Source organism: Etheostoma cragini, chromosome 17 (assembly GCF_013103735.1).
Source record: "Etheostoma cragini isolate CJK2018 chromosome 17, CSU_Ecrag_1.0, whole genome shotgun sequence".
Classification (NCBI taxonomy): Eukaryota; Metazoa; Chordata; class Actinopteri; order Perciformes; family Percidae; genus Etheostoma; species Etheostoma cragini.
In genome coordinates, this window is record NC_048423.1 from 20,828,245 (window position 1) to 20,845,235 (window position 16,991).

General features: G+C 37.7%; 1 protein-coding gene across 3 annotated transcripts in view; it reads left to right on the forward strand.

Moving 5' to 3' along the window:
• piezo1 (piezo-type mechanosensitive ion channel component 1) overlaps positions 1–16,991 on the forward strand; it is a 107,016-nt gene that overhangs the window by 46,194 nt on the left and 43,831 nt on the right. Inside the window, exons 5-20 of one of the 3 annotated variants that reach the window (XM_034899227.1) lie at positions 444–684; positions 1,069–1,282; positions 2,341–2,512; positions 3,422–3,520; positions 3,747–3,819; positions 3,946–4,052; positions 4,186–4,265; positions 4,503–4,683; positions 6,329–6,434; positions 7,643–7,824; positions 9,029–9,177; positions 10,091–10,249; positions 11,617–11,720; positions 13,438–13,604; positions 15,059–15,235; positions 16,754–16,879. In XM_034899227.1, coding sequence (XP_034755118.1) covers positions 444–684; positions 1,069–1,282; positions 2,341–2,512; positions 3,422–3,520; positions 3,747–3,819; positions 3,946–4,052; positions 4,186–4,265; positions 4,503–4,683; positions 6,329–6,434; positions 7,643–7,824; positions 9,029–9,177; positions 10,091–10,249; positions 11,617–11,720; positions 13,438–13,604; positions 15,059–15,235; positions 16,754–16,879 — 2,337 coding nt within the window. The remainder of the gene's footprint in view (positions 1–443; positions 685–1,068; positions 1,283–2,340; positions 2,513–3,421; positions 3,521–3,746; positions 3,820–3,945; positions 4,053–4,185; positions 4,266–4,502; positions 4,684–6,328; positions 6,435–7,642; positions 7,825–9,028; positions 9,178–10,090; positions 10,250–11,616; positions 11,721–13,437; positions 13,605–15,058; positions 15,236–16,753; positions 16,880–16,991) is intronic. The other 2 variants (XM_034899228.1, XM_034899229.1) reach the window with 2 other exon arrangements.

The following is a 16,991-nucleotide window of genomic DNA, read 5'->3' on the forward strand; positions in this document are numbered from 1 at the left end:
CACAGAAATCCTTTGCAAATGGATCCCAAAATGTCTCAGTTAGAGAGTAAATGCCAGAAACATTTTCTTTGTAAATCTTTACAATCGCTGATCAAAAAAACCAAGCAGCCCTGCCTTGTAGCACAATCCAAATTTTAGCTTGAAGCTTGCTAGCTCAAAGTTTGTTGTTATTCTCCGATGGGAACGGAGTTCAAGAATGGCAACACACAGAAAGCAGAAAACCAGGGACATCCACGCGCAAGATGTCATGCATTTATCCTAGAAACAATAATCATAATCGTAGACCTGTTGACAGATGTTCTTTCATTGACTTGTTGCTATGAACTCTAAAGTGTTTAATGTCCCCAGCCTGAACTTCGTGGAAACTAACATAATTGTAAATTAAAGTGTGACTTTACTGTATTTATAACTTTAACTTTATTTATTTTTCTCTCCGACGTTAGCTTGAGGATGATCCAACAGAAAGAAATATAGACCATGAGGAGGAAGAGACTTCAGGAGATGAAGAAGTAGAAAACGAGGATGAAGATGAAGAAGAAGAAAGGTCATTACCTGGTGACCCTGATGAGGAGGTTTCCACTGCAACGAGAGCTAAGCAGCTGGCTGAGCGCCTGAAGGCCAAAGCCCGGAAAGTTTTGCGGGACCTGGGGAGAGTCTTAGCAGTCAGCCTGCTGGCTTTGGCTGGTAGGAACTGTGTAACAACATTTGCTTTCTTAGGTTTCCACACTTTTTCACACTTTTTTTAAAGTTGTGCAAACAGCCAGCAAACCCCCCACCAGCTACACTATCACAATTTGGTCTGCTGGAATGGATTCAGGCTATTTAGTTTAAACACTGGCCAATCACAATCCTTGTTCCGCCTGCTTGATTTGCATGCAGTCAACTATACTACTAGCAGTACAAGTAGTGCTAGTGGACTGCATGTTGCAGTTTGCATGTTAACTAGTGAGAGCCAAATATATGTCCATACATTGTCCAGTCATATACTAGATCCAACCTAGTCATGTTAAATGACTGTCTGTGTGTATTTATTGTTTGGCTCTGACCTCTCTTTCTTTTCCCTTCCAGGCATCACACTGCCCTCTGCCTTCTCTGCCATCTACTTCCTGCTTTTTATTGGCATGTGCACATGGTGGGCGTGCCACCTCCCCATCAGTCACCTGGGTTTCAATGCACTGTGTGTGATGGTGGGCTTCTTCACTGCTGGTCACATGGTTTGCCTGTACTTGTACCAGAGTCTGCTGGCCCAGGCCCTGTTCCCCCCGTACAGTCTGTGGGCCAGGTAAGAGTGTACAACACTGTACATCAAACCATGAAATATTCCAATTGATAGGCTCATAGACTATATATAGGTAATTAGTTAAAAAGTACCTTTCTTAAATTATAATGTTACAATTATGTCACCTTGAAGAAACACATTAACAATGTTTTATACATTTTTTTAAAAAGTATTGACTAAACAGTTAAAATAGTCAGTTTAAAGTACTCACTAAAAACTGAAAACAGTTAGCTAAAAGCACTGACTAAACAGATAAAATAGTTAGCTTAAAGTACTGACTAAACAGTTAAAATAGTTAGCTAAAAGCACTGACTAAACAGTTAAAATAGTTAGCTTAAAGTACTGGCTAAACAGTGGAAATAGTTAGCTAAAAGCACTGACTAAATATATTATATATATATATAAATAATTTTTTATATATATATATATATATATATATATATATATATATATATATATATATATATAAAATATTTGCCCAAAAGTAATGGATAAATGGATGAAACATTTAGCTTTACTCCAAGTCGTAGCAGTAGTGGTTGTACTTGTACCTCTTATTTCTTTATGTTGTAATTTTTTGTTTATTTGTTAGTAATGTTTAATATGTTTGTTTATGTATTTAACATTTACCAAAGCAAATTCCACGTAAGTGGAAGTTGTTGTGGCAATACACCCTTTTTTGACTCTGAGTAGTAGTAGTAGTAGTAGCAGTAGTAGTAGTAGTAGTAGTAGTAGCAATAGTAGTAGTATTTGTATGATTGCTGACCATACCAACTCAAATATGGACAGTTTGTAGGCCTATGAAAAATATAGCTATACATTTGGAAGATACATTGGGCCTTGAGTGAGTTAGTGGTAATTAGTGAGATCATCTGACAGGACAGTGAGGACACCTCAGACTAAAAGGTTTGGAACCACTGGATTAGGGGTTTGCTGTAGACATGTTTTTGTGACTGTGCCATCCCAGACTTTCCCTGCGGATCATTGCTATGGTTGTAGATTAGATTTGGCTGTCTATTACTGATTGACCTTTGTTTTTCTTCCTTTCTGTTCATGTCTAGACTCTTTGGTCTGAAGGACATCATCATACCAGGAAACTGCTCCTCGCCCTATGACCTTAACCTTAATGCCGACCATGACTGGCCAGTTTATGTCAACCCAGGAATACTGTTCCTCCTCTATATTACCGTAGCAACTGTTCTCAAAACAGGTTGTCATGGAACACCTAACCAGGTATCTGCTACTTCTTCTTCATTGGTACTGACTAAAAAAAAAACTTTTGGCATTGAATGTTTGGATAGCTATGTATAATAGGTAAAATAGCACAGCTGTAAGGCAACATGCTGGGAGGTATTCTCTTCTGGATGGTTAGCTGCTGTAATTGTAAATCTGTGTTCAGCAAGTTACACCCAGCATCATTTACTCTTGTTTGCTTGTTCTTTGATCACAAATCCTGAATTTAATCACCTTTTTAACATTGTAAACTTTAGTAAATGATTTACAAAGGACATATCAATAAATGTCCATGCATTTCAAGAGCTACCGTTGGTGTGACGCTCGACAATGCGCTCAATGTTCAAATTAATCAAACTCTGACCTTGTCGCAGCTAACCTTTCAAGGTGCAACCAAAGCCAGGAGCAACGTACCTTACTATACCTTTGTCTCTGCTCTGCACCCAACCTTACGGTTTTATTGAGGATCATGTGTAGGATCATGTTACCTTTATATTGAAAAAATACTTTCTTCCTTCACATTGACACAGTGGCTGAATCCCTGTAGATCTACAGAGAATAGAAGGTTTTCAAATTATTGAAAATATTTTTTATAAAATAATTGTTTTTACACCTTTTGACATCTCTGACACTCCCTGAGCTTGAGAAAGCTACTGGTGGGCAGATACAGTGAGCTGTCAATCCAAATGCATTTTTGTGCTGAGGCCACTGTTGTTCCAATGATGCAGAGCAGTGCAGGAGCTAGGAGGCACAAGAGCATTTAAAAGGAAAAATTAAGAAGTACATTTAATAGCAGCGCTGACAGTAGAACAATCCATGACTTTTCAATCAAAACTTTTGCATCATGCTTGAAGCATTTTTTTTGTGTTTGGGTATGTGTTTCTTCTCAGATGCTGTATTTTTGTTCAGCAGGTTAAGGAGCAGCAGCAAGACAAAACAGAAGAGGAGGAGATGGTGGAGTTAAGGCCATGGAATAAACAGAAAACTAACTATGATGATGACACACAGGTAAATATTGATTTGATTCATTAGTTTAGTAAATCAATTTTTTAGAATCTACAATGAAAATAAATAAATGTAATCATATTCATCATATCAAGAGGTGTATCTTCTGGAATGAAATGATACAGGAAGAACAAGTCTTATTCTTAGAAAGAAACTGTATTCATGCATTCACTATGTATAGTTGTGTATCTTGAAGTGTTTTCTGTGTATGCATGCTTCTCTGTTTCAGCTCATGCTCATGTCTATGGGCACAGAAAGCAGCAGGGGAGAAACTATGGCTGGAGAAAGTCAGCCTGATCTGGGTATCTAATGCTCCATATTTCTCAGACCTTACAAATGAAACTAAAACACTGTGTTTCACTACAATATTACAACAGTGGATAATCTGTTCAGGAGAAAGTACTAAATTGGTTTGTTGTTTTTGGCAGATGTAGGTGGCGCCCCCAGTGGCCCCCAACAGAGTGAAAGCCCCTTTTTCCTGCTGGGAAAGATGGTCATGCAGCAGAGCTATGTCTGTGCTCTCATAGCCATGATGGTAGCTATTAGAAGAAACCATTAATTTATAAAATTTATAAAATGACATATACCTATATGAACTATACCGCAAAACAAAACAGCATCCCAATATGGATTTCCACATTTTCACGTGCTGTTTCCATGTTTCTCAGGTTTGGAGCATCATGTACCACAGCTGGCTGACCTTTGTGCTGCTGCTGTGGGCGTGTCTCATCTGGATCCTGCGTGCCAGGTACCTATAGCGTTTGCAGAACTAATCAGAACCAATAAACAACCTGATTACCTTTAAATGTTAAACGTTTTAATTGATTCCTACAGATATAGCTTATGTTGGGCCAGTGACAAAGACAAAGTTTTAGGTTTAAAGTGACTTCAGTGTGTAAAACACATGCTAAATTATAACTGAACCCACACTAATGTGTTGTTTCAGGCTTTAGACCTGATTTCAGTAGGCTGTCTCTTTTTGCAGACGGCATGCGGCCACACTGTGCTCTCCATTCATCCTGCTTTATGGCCTGGCTCTGTGCTGTCTGCAGTACATCTGGGCCATGGAGCTTCAGCCTGAACTGCCCACCACTGTGGGCACCATGAGCCTCAGACAACTGGGCCTGGATAGAGCCCAGTACCCCTGTCTAAGTCTGGGAGCCAAGGTAAGATAAGAGAATACATACTGGCATGGTGGGTACGCGTAATCAGATTTCTTCATGTCTCATTTCGTACCTACCACTTTTTTGAAAACCTCAAGTTCAATTTAGTAAAAAATAAGTTCATTCAACATATAATTCTTGAGTGACAGATGCCAACAAATCCACACATCTATATCCCCACAGGGCAGGCACAGACACAGCCGTTTTGCTGCTGCACTGTTACACAATCATCTGTTCACAACACATGTCGGGACATTCTAAAATGTGAAAAAGCTTAACATGGTGTAATGTACCTAAAAAATTTTCAATCATCAATATATTTCTCCCTCATATTGCTCCTCATAGTCACTGAAAACTGTCAAAAAATCTGTTTAGAAATTCAATTCAATTCAATTTCATTTCAATTCAATTTAATTTATAGTGTCAATTCATAACAAGAGTTATCCTGAGACACTTTACAATTAGAGTAGGTCTAGACCCCACTCAATAATTTACAAGTACCCAACAGTTCTAGTAGTTCCATCCAGAGCAAGCAACAGTGTGACAGTGGCGAGGAAAAACTTCCTTTTAGGAAGAAACCTCGGACAGACCCAGGCTCTTGGTAGGCTGTGTCTGACGGGCCGGTTGAGGTTGAAATGAATAATGGTAATAATAGTTGGTGATTATTGTTTAGGTACATTAAACCATCTTAATCTTCATCCCGTAAAGCCATTTTTCCCGACATTGGGTTAGATTTTTTGTTTTCAGTGGTTATGAGGAGCAATATGAGAGAAATTTGGTGATGATTGATTGTTGTTTAAACATGTTAAAACCATGACTACTGTAAATTTTTAACCAAGACCTTTTTCAACCAAATATTCCATTTAATTTTGATGAAGTGAAAACACAAAGTAAGAGGGTCAAAGTTTACACCCAAAAACTTTGACCCTCTTACTTACTACAAGTGCTTGGCTACTTTAATACATTCAGTGCCAAGGTTAGCATTGCAAAGCCTCTGACATGATTGACAAGTTGTCAAAGAAATGGGACCATTATTTATTAAATGTATTGAAGAAGACCTGAACGTAGCAATTGAGACAATAAACACATTATAAAAATGTTTATGAAGGTAATAAATCAAGTAAAAAGTAGGGTATAGACATCTATAGATACCAACTTCTTTTTGCAACTAGTTGGGTCACCCCCTGCTAAAACATTAGGTGGAATGCAGATTTTAGGCAGTTCCACATTGGCTTCTCTGTTCAGATTTGGAAGCTTTGTCCATTATTTTCTACTTTCTATGGTTAGTGCAGCATGTGTCTTGTTGACAAAATAGGAGTTCAACTCCTGGCTGTGTCAGATCACATGTCCCCACTCCCCAGTGCTGGAGCTAATGAACTCTCCTTCCAGACATTTGCCTGTTCAACCAATGTTTTCTCACTTGCTGGGAGAGTGCAGTACCAAAAGTATGCTCCCCTAATGATATTCCAAGTTCAGCAACAGTAAATACATATGCACTCTATTCCTTAAAATGTACAAAACTTTAATAACTTTGTTTGAATCAACTCAGCGGTGGCTGGGCTCTTTTTTCAGAAACCCAGTGAAATCCCTGTTCTCCGTGTCTTTCTGTGTTTTTCCATCCCTCTCTGTTATATCTGTCTCTTTCCAGCTCCTGTTTACTTTAACCTTCTGGCTGTTGGTACGTCAGTCAGTAAAGGAAAACTTCAGCAGGAAGAGGAAAATGGCCACACCACTACAGGAGGTCACTACCGGAGGTCAGATATCTTTTACACACAGACATGCAAACACACACACACACACACACACACACACACACACACACACACACACACACACACACACACACACACACACACACACACACACACACACACACACACACACACACACACACACACACACACACACACACACACACACACACACACACACACACACACACACACACACACACACACACACACACACACACACACACACACACACACACACACATCCTCTCATTTTTTCACACTGACATTACAAACATAGAAAGCGTATGTGGCATTTATCTTATGGGGTTTACATATACACACACAGCAAGACAAAACAAAACAATAAACCTATTTTCTAGCTATGTCCCAGCGTGTCCCAGTTGCTTTGGATAATCCACACAACATGGATTTGTATTGAAACAACTTTCTTCCAGTGTTTTCTTTACATAATCCAAAGTAAGTTTCTAGATTTTAACTAAATTACATTTAGCTCAATTCTATTGAGATTTATGTCTTCCAGAAGTAAAACAGGATATAATTTAAAATGTTTCAAAAATATCATCTTATCATTTAGTGTTTAAGTAAAAGTTAAATTCAAAATAAACAAATTATCAATGTTACAGTAAGTCCTTCAGTAGTTGGGTTGTCGGCCTTCTCAAGACCATGTCTTGGCACAAGGGTTCTTGACATCCTTCCCATAGGATTAGTGTCCCATTGTCAGACCTATTACCTATTACTATTACTACTCCACAGCACCGTGTAGCAAGGTCTGGCTATCCCACAGACACATTCTAAGATAGGAGAGGAAAACGCTGCATACAATGTAAAATGAAGTTACTACGATTTCACACAAAGCAGACCTGCCTTATTGCAGAATCCAAATTTTCTTCAAAATGGGCCATTTTAGCATGTAGCTTTTGGTTGTTTCCTGGAGAAAAGGCATTTCGAGAATGACACCACACAGAGAAGCTCAGGGACATCACACACTGGATGTCAAGAAACTATTCTGGAAATGTACTTCTGTTGATACAGACTACCAGAGGATAAACTCATTTTTACAACTCTGTAGACTTTGTCTGTCTATGCCCTTACAGTCCTTCTTACCATGTACATTGTTTTCCTGATGACTTTGTTTAACTTTTACCACCAACATCTAACCCCTCTTCCTCACCCCCTCTCCTCCTTCTCTATCATCTTATCCTTGTCAGAAGAGGGCGCTGGTAATGAATCAGTGCTGAAGGTTCTAGGAGGCATGGTGATGAACATTTATGCAAAATACTGGATCTATGTGTGTGGAGGAATGTTCATCATGGTCTCCTTTGCTGGAAAACTCGTTGGATACAAAATCATCTACATGCTGCTGTTCCTGCTCTGCCTCTGTCTCTATCAGGTAGAAACTTGACTGGATCAGGTTCAGGTTCATTTAGATATTTCATCAGATACTTCTTTTATACATAGTTCTCTCTTCAGAATAATGTTTTAGTGGAACCTCAGTATTGCGCCACGTTTTACTTCTTTGTGTTAGTTGGTTTGTAGCCAAGCATTGCCCAACCTATGTTTACAGCGCTGTGGAGTAAGGTCTGGCTCCAACACAAATACATTCTGGGATAAGAGAAAAAAACACTCTTTGTCTGCATTTCTTTAAACCAATCGGCGCTAAGTTGCAGACACTCCAGATTTTTTTGCAAAATAGTCTCAGGAAGGAACTTGTTTTGGTGGAACATTTGCACCCCACAAAAGAAAACTAGCTAAAAAGCTTTGCAGCAGCTGGAAACATGGTTATACATTATTATAATTACCAGTGTGTACTTTGTCCACAACAATCCCACTAATTGTTCCCAAAACATCTAAGTTAGAGAGTAAATGCCCTAAAACATGCTTTATCAATTTGAACGATGGACCAGGTCAGCGCTTTATTTGAAATGCCACAAACATGATGAAGTTATGAAGAAGTCATGTTTAGTTAATCATGATTACAACACTACAATTCTTCAGAATATATGTACACTGCTGTGACTGGTCAGTTTTTTGAAGATGACATAAAGATCATTAAAAAATCAGAAATTGTGATGATTCAAACACCTTAATAAAGCTAAGTCTAAGTCTAAGTCTACCTTAATTGATGCAATAATTAAGGTATTTTTCCTGCATCAGGTCAGGCATAAGATACTATTAATCTGTTTACATTACTTATCATTTATCATGAAGTACTATATGAATGAATTCATTCTTTTTCAAGCGTGATAATACATGTACCAGTATTGATTTACCACATATTCTTTGTAAATCTGTACAAACCTTCCCCCGAAAGAACCAAGCAGGCCTTTCTTGCCATTTTCAGCATGTAGCTTACTAGCACAAAGTATTTTGTTGTTTCCTATAAAGGGAGTTTGAAAAGCAGAGTGAAGGACATCCTAGAAATGTACTTCCTTTGATCCAGACTACTTGGTTTGTAACCAAAAGTTGGACTGTAACAATTACTCACCCAGGCGCCTTCCTCAAACTGTATTTTTTTGCATATTCATAATTGAAAACAAAAACAAATGTTATTTACAAAAATCTCTTATATTAAGTGTCTTGTTCATATTTCCCAGGTGTACTACTCTCTGTGGAGGCGTCTGTTGAAACTCTTCTGGTGGCTTGTTGTGGCCTACACTATGCTGGTGCTGATCTCCATCTACACTTACCAGTTTGAAGACTTCCCTGGATACTGGAGAAACTTTACTGGTTTTACAGAAGAACAGTATGTTCTTTTACAAAAGACTAAGACTGTCTTGTGTCTTCCTTTACCCTGCTGAAATGTCTCTGTGTCTCTTTCAGCTGGTTTTACTGTCATTCTTTTTGTAATTTCTATATTAAATAGAAAGTTAAATAATATTTAAACATTACCCATGTCTAAGGGACTATTTTAACTCTTCATACCCCAAACATCCTAAGCATAACTACAAAGCAAATGGAGGTAATTAGGCTTGTAGACCAAGGTTATTATAGTTTTTTATTTTTGACTTTTGGATTTAATTTTAGTTAGTTTAGTTTTAGTTTAGCTTTAATACATTTTACAGTGTCTGAGCTAGTTTCTATTTAGTTGCAGTTTTTCAGAAAGGTTTAGTTTCACTTTTACATATTTAGATTTAATTTGACAGTAGTCTTTGGTTTGTCAGGTCCGGGTGTAATGTATAGAATAGAATACACGGTTGGAGAATAGCCATGATGTATAATGTTTAATACTTTAGTGTCCGATGTAAAGCAATTACGGCACAATCAGTTTCTGTGGTTCAATGTCACAAGAGTTAACAGAAATTCATGCTCTTTTTCAGTAGTGTTAGAAAAACTAAAACTAAAATGATTTATGTGTTCTTTAACCTGGCAATATAAATTCAGTTTAGTTTTAGTTTTTCTTGAAGGTTTGAGTTTGAGTTTGTTTTAATTTATTATAATAACCCTGCTGTTGACCCTCCAGTTTATTTTTGCCCTGCTATATAGCAGGGCAAAAATAAACTGTGGGGTCCTTATTAACCCTGTGTTTCTTTCACTCTGTGAGCAATGTGTACAGTTTCACCATTCTTCAGATTGTATGTGTGGTAACTAAACAGTAATGGTTAAAAGTGAACTAATGAAGGTGTAATTGTGCCCCCCCCCCCCCCGTGATCTCTCAGGCTGGCAGCAATTGGTCTGGAGACGTTTGCTCTCTCTGAACTCTTCAGCAGTATTCTTATCCCTGGCTTCTTCCTGCTGGCCTGTATTCTGCAGCTGCACTACTTCCACAAGCCCTTCATGAGAATCACTGACCTGGAGCATGTTACCCCTAAACACAAGTAACCTATACTTACTACACACTCCTAGCACTCACGGCCAATCAAAAACATGTTTCATATTGCTAGACATCGTTGTTTAAAGCCACAGTGAAATGAAGGTTATTTAGCACATTTAAAAGAACAGCAATGGTACATTCAATAAAAAAGGACGTACAGAAAACTCTGAAGGTGCTTGGCATGTTGGGTTCCCTACAATTATTTAACATGAGATAATATGAAGTGAAAAAAAAACTTAAAAAAGGTACAAAAGAATGGAACAACCAAATGAGCATGAAAAAAGAAAGAAAAGGAAAAGATCAAGGTATGAGTGTCTTCACTGAATCATTTGGCATGTGACTGATCTCTGATTATAATATAAAAACAATTACAGGTTCAGAGGGCTTGAAACAGGTTTAATATTGAGTGTTTCTGTAGCTAATACCCAGTCAAAGATATTGGTGGCTTTGCCCTCCTAAAGGTCTGATCCTAGAATCGCCCCTGGTTCAGAAAGAGGATAAAGGAGAAATGAAAAGCCACAATGTAAATACAGTTTTTGTCAGTTAAAAACCATACACACCTCGTCCTATGAAATCCTTCTGCTAACCACAAGTTAAGTTAGAGTTCAGTTTTACATCATGTGCAGGGTAAGCTAGTCACTTCAAATCCGATTTGACATGACAAATGTGTAGATATGCCACTGTGCTCAAGACAAGTCATCAGAACTATCATAATTGTCACAATCTGGCTCTCGGACCGTGACAAGTATGGAGACACATTAACTGACATAACTGACAGCAGTTTACAGCAAGAGAAAAGAAAGGGATTTTTGATCAAAAAACAAATATAAATAAATAAACAATAAATAAACAATGAGAATTTATTATAGTTTTTCAATGTGGCAGAAGAAAGAAAACAGGGTCTAGACAAGGTGATTGAAGTCTAATCTTGACGCGTTAATGATTCCCTTTGTCTTCCACACCAAACAATCCACATCATAAAAGTGTAACTATTAACTTTTACACAAAAAATATCATTCCAGTATAACCAGACCTAATCTAGCCAGCATGGAGTACAGAACATATTGAAAGAAGTACTATAGCACATTGATTTGTGCAGACTTTAGGGGAGCTGTATTTGGCATCTTATCTGTGTCAGTATCAACCCAATCATTCCGAAATAAATTTGGCAGACAGCGGTCACATGATGATTTACAAAAGGTTTAGTCAGGGTTTTGTAGGTTTACAAAAGGATTTTTTAAATGTCTTTTTTATTTATTTATATATTTTTGTCCATGTCACCTTGGGTGCTCCATAGTGTTCCCTTGTCATGCTACCTAGGAATTCTACATGTTTCTTTTAGTATCAACTAATGAGACAATGTTCCTCCAGGAAGAAGAACAGTGAGCGGACTGAGCCAATTGGCTCTAATGTGGGAACGGACGTTGAAGAGGAAGATCTGGTGAATAACATCAATGAGGAATCTGAAGACGAAGGTAAAAAACAACATTGGCAGTTCATATTAAATACATATTTTTATAGCGAAGGTGTTGCTTATTGAAACGCAAATTAGCAATTATTATATTGTTCCCATATAAAATTCTACACACCAAAATGCCAGGTTTTTGTGATGTACAAAAAATGAGACAAAGATAAATCACGTCATAACCTTTTCCACCTTTAATGTGACCTAAAACATGAACAATTCAATTGAAAAACAAACTGAAATCATTGAGGGGGAAGATGAAATTAAAAACGTAAAATAATGTGGTTGCATAAGTGTGCACACCCTTAAATACTTTGTTGAAGCACCTTTTTATTTTATTACAGCACTTAGTCTTTTGGGTAGGAGTCTGTTAGCATGGCACATTTTGACCTGGTAATATTTGCCCACTTATCTTTGCAAAAGTGTTCCAAATCTGTCATATTGCACTGTGCACAGCCCTCTTAAGATCACCCCACAGATGTTCAATTGGATTCAGGTCTGGGCTCTGGCCGGGCCATTCCAAAACGTAAATCTTCTTTTGGTGAAACCATGCTTTTGTGGATTTGGATGTGTGCTTTGGGTCGTTGTTATGCTGAAAGGTGAACTTTCTCTACATCTTTCTAACGGATAACAGAAGGTTTTGTGCCAAAATTGCCTGGTACTTGTCACTGTTCATAATTCCCTCCACCCTGACTAAGGTCCCGGTTCCAGCTGAGGAAAAACAGTCCCAAAGCATGATGCTGCCACCACCAATATTTAACTGTGGGCATGGTGTTCTTTGGGTGATGTGCAGTGCAGTGCAGTGCAGTGCAGTGCAGTGCAGTGCAGTGCAGTGCAGTGCAGTGCAGTGCAGTGTTGTTTTTGCACCAAACGTGTCTTTTGGAATTATGGTCAAAAAGTTCAACTTTGGTTTCATCAGACAATAACGCATTTTCCCACATGCTTCTGGGAGACTTGATGTTTGTTATTGGAAGAAAAGGCTTCCGTCTTGCCCCCTTACCCCAAAGTCCATTTGTATGAAGAATACGGGAGATTGTTGTCACATGTAGCACATAGCCAGTACTTGCCAGAAATTACTGCAGCTACTTTAATGTCGCTGTAGGCCTCTTGGACGCCTCCCTGAGCAGTTTTCTTCTCGTCTTTTCATCAATTTTGGAGGGACGTCCAGTTCTTGGTAATGTTTCTGTAGTGTAATACTTTCTCCACTTAATGATGACTGTCTTCACTGTTTTCCATGGTATATTTAATGCCTTGGAAATTCTTTTGTACCCTTCTCCTGACTGATCTCTTTCAAAAATGAGATCCCTCTGATGGTTTGGAAGCTCTCTGCGGACCATGACTTTTGCTCTGATTTGCAACTGAGAAAATGTCAGGAAAATCCAACTGGAACAGCTGAACTTTATTTATTCATCATGATCAAATCATTTTCAGTATTCCACTGTATTTTGGAAGACCGGTCAATTACTCAAGAAACTTCTTAAAATTATTTAAGAAAAATCCCGTATTTACGATAACAGATAACAAAGTGTATGATTACAAATTACTAACTGACCTGATTTTTTATTTTTGCATTCTGCAAAATGGGAAAATTATTTTATTTTATTTACCAGATGTGCATTCAGGTGGTTATTAGAATAGTCAACAACGGTATTTAGGTAAAAGTTTAACTGAGCGGAACCATTCCCTCCCACTTTGTTTGTTCATCCATCCTCTCTTTCCTTGCTCAGGGGAGATGATGCCCAGTAAGTGGGGTCTGGTGATGGACAGGTTACTGGTTCTGTCCAGAAGGTTCTCTGACATTCTCACCAAAGTTCAAGTGTTTCTCTGGAGGCTTCTGGAGCTCCATATCCTCAAGATGGTGGCCTTCTTCTCAGTGTGGGTTTCACTCGAAGAGGTAAAGTAGAACTGCAAAGATGAATTGATGAATTGATTAGATGTAATATTTAATTATGATTAATCACATTAATGTCATAATTCACTCGCAATGAATCGCAATTAATCACAATTACACATTTTTATCTATTCTAAATGTCCCTTAATTTATTTTTGCCCCATTATTTTTTTCTCATTTTAATGCTCTTATTATCATGGAAAAGTGGATTGGCTTGCTTTGTGCAAATGTTTTTTTCTAAATTAAAAACAACATTGGCATATAGGCTACTGTAGGGTTTACTTTCAGACTAACATTCTCACTTGGAGCAGTCATTCACACTTTGAGCAAATAATCCCTCACACAATGTAACACTATCAATCAATAAAAGAGGGAAAATACTTTTTGGGGGGGAATTGGCACCAGTTGTGTGATTGGCCATCAAGTGGGATTTCAAAGTGGACTTGCTGCAATGATAGCTTAGTTCACAACGACAAAACACACAGATCACTTTGGTTTTTTCAGTGGAACCATTTGGCCACTAAAGTTTCCATTCAGAATCTTATTGGCGTCCATTTTGGCATCTTGCGCTCGCAATCCACGTAACCTTACTGTTCTTTGGCCGGCTCGCAGGCCCAAACAAGTGTGTGTGGCGTGCCTGTTGTTTTATTTCCGGTCTAGCTAGATCCAATGTGGTGTTGTAATTTTTCTAAAGTTACTAGTTGTTGCAACAGCTAGTGAATAGGCCAAAAAGAACGTTAATCTTGCGATAAAAGCATTGACGCAACTGACAGCACTAGTTTGAGTACATTTTTTAAGAAAGAAAAGAAAAAATGTTCTGCTCTGCGCTTGTTAAATGTGAATATTTTCCAGTTTCTTAACTCCTCTGTGACAATAAACTGAATATCTTTGATTTGTGTTAAAAAAAGAAAGAAAAGCCATTTAAGGACCTCTTCTTGGGCTTTGAGAAACACTGGTAGACATTTTTTCCCATTGTCTGACATTTTAGAGGCTAAACAACTAATGACTTAATGGAAGAAAATAATCAACAGAGTAATCAACAATGAAAATTAGTTGTAGCCCTAAGGTAAAGGCGGGAATGAGAGTTTGCAAAAAGAGTGTGATAAATACCTCTATCTGTCTATCCAACTATCTATCTATCTATCTATCTATCGTTGTTTATCTATCTATCGATCTATCTATCTATCTATCTATCTATCTATCTATCTATCTATCTATCTATCTATCATTTTTAGCAAATTTGCTGGATGAGCACCTTTCATGGAAATGAATAGTGCATTATTTTTTAGCTCTCTTTTGGGCAAGTAATTCATCTATGTTCAGAACAGCTTGTTTTTCTGTTTGCCTGACGGATTAATGATCTGCAATTAAATACTGCAAAGCTGATACTTTGCTCTTTATTTTTGAATGAGTATAATATGACCTTAATGTTGTCCTGTTTCTGTGTTTGCCCGTAGCCATCTGTGATGAACTTCGTCCTGGTGGTGTTGTGGTCTCTGGCAATGCCCTACCGTCGCTTCAGGCCCATGGCTTCCTGTCTGTCTACAGTCTGGGTGTGCGTCATCATCGTGTGTAAGATGCTGTACCAGCTCAGTGTTGTCAACCCTGTTGAATACTCCAGTAACTGTAGCTTGGTAAGACACACATGCAGTTACACACATTCAGCATCAACAAAATATTTAGGATAAGGGAAAAAATATAGATAGGCAGACAGGCAGACAGACTAACTTTACAGTAAATTCTACTTATGTGTAATAGTAGAGTAGAACTACAAAGTATTAGAACATTTAAATACTTAAGTAAAGTACAATTACCGGAAATAGCTTTTAAGTACAGAGCTTGACAAAATATCAGTTACAGCATTATGCAGTGTAATATTGTTAGAGATAAATCTTCCATAAAACAGTAGGGTATACAACAGACAACATTTAAAGATGTATTGTTGTTACACTTTCCATCAATATCAGTTTGAGAAATATTTATGTTTAAATTAAAATTCTAAAAGCACGTTCTGATGAGATCTATATTACATTGGTTCAGAGTAGATCTGAAAACCAGGTCCTACGCAAGGAATAATTGAACTGTATGTATAACTGCATATTTGAAATATTTGTGTATTATGTAGTATGTAGTTGTTTACATATAGGGTCAAATGTTGACTTCTAAAGGTTTTGCATTGAATATGAAATTCCAAAATTGTACATTGAATTCTTCTTTTTCTGTCTGCTTATACTTGCAGTAAACTCGTAGGTTTTTCGTAGTAGGGCTGGGCAATATATTGATATATGCATATCAGCATACAAGATTTGATATTGTCTTACATTTTTTGATATCGTAATATGGCATGTTGTCCTTCCCTGGTTGTAACGGCTGCATTACAGTAAAGTAATGTCATTTGTAATTTCTGAAGATACCACACTGTTCTAGCATTTCAATTATTTGACTTAACTACTTAGTTTATTTGCATATTATTGATGATTATTTACCACAAATCCTATTGTGTAAATAATTTATGAAAGCACCAATAGTCAACCCTACAATCTTATTGGCTAACAGCTAGCCAATAAGAGCCTGGCTATCAGCATCCTTTTCCCAGTGCAGCTGGGTGAGTTCATGACTAGTAATGAACTCAGATAACATGATATCAGACTGACCAGCTTTTTTAATTGGCCTGATTTTTCCGCTTATTTCTGTTCAGTGGCTAGAGCTGACGGTGTAGCAGTTCATTTTCACATTCATGACATAACACAAACGCATATGGAACATATTTCAGAAAATGCAAGTAAAACAGTTTTGCGTGGCAGGGCACCTTTAATGTATTTGTTAAAAAATATGGTGATGTCTGATTTTCTCTGCATCGCCTAGCCCTACCTTAAAGTCATGTCTGATGAAAAGGCGAGCATGCCAAGAGGACTGTAGCATTTTTAAAGGTGTAAGTTACACACTGTTTCTTTGTCCGAACTCACAGCTCTAAATTTGATGTGTTTAAATAAAAGAGAGTTGATGGCAATCATATGCCCTGACTGCTTCTTCTCTCTCTCTCTTGTTTTTTTCTATGAGCTGAGACAGCAGGTGTTGTAGAGTAACTTGACCTGACAGGATACTAATGTGATCCCTTGAGAACTGCAATGATAACGTATTCTCCTTTACAGCCTCTAACAAATGAAACCAACCTATTGCCAGAGGAGATGATGAACTCCTCTCTGTATGAGGAGCCAGTGGATCCTGCCAGATGGTTTGGCATCAGGAAAGATGCCACAGTACTGGGATACAGCAAGGTATTTACAATACATGTTTCTTTAATAAATAGCGTGGATCCAGTGAGAATGCTACTGTACCTGGTTTGTGAAGAAAATGAATATGCAATACAAACACACTTTACTGTACTTA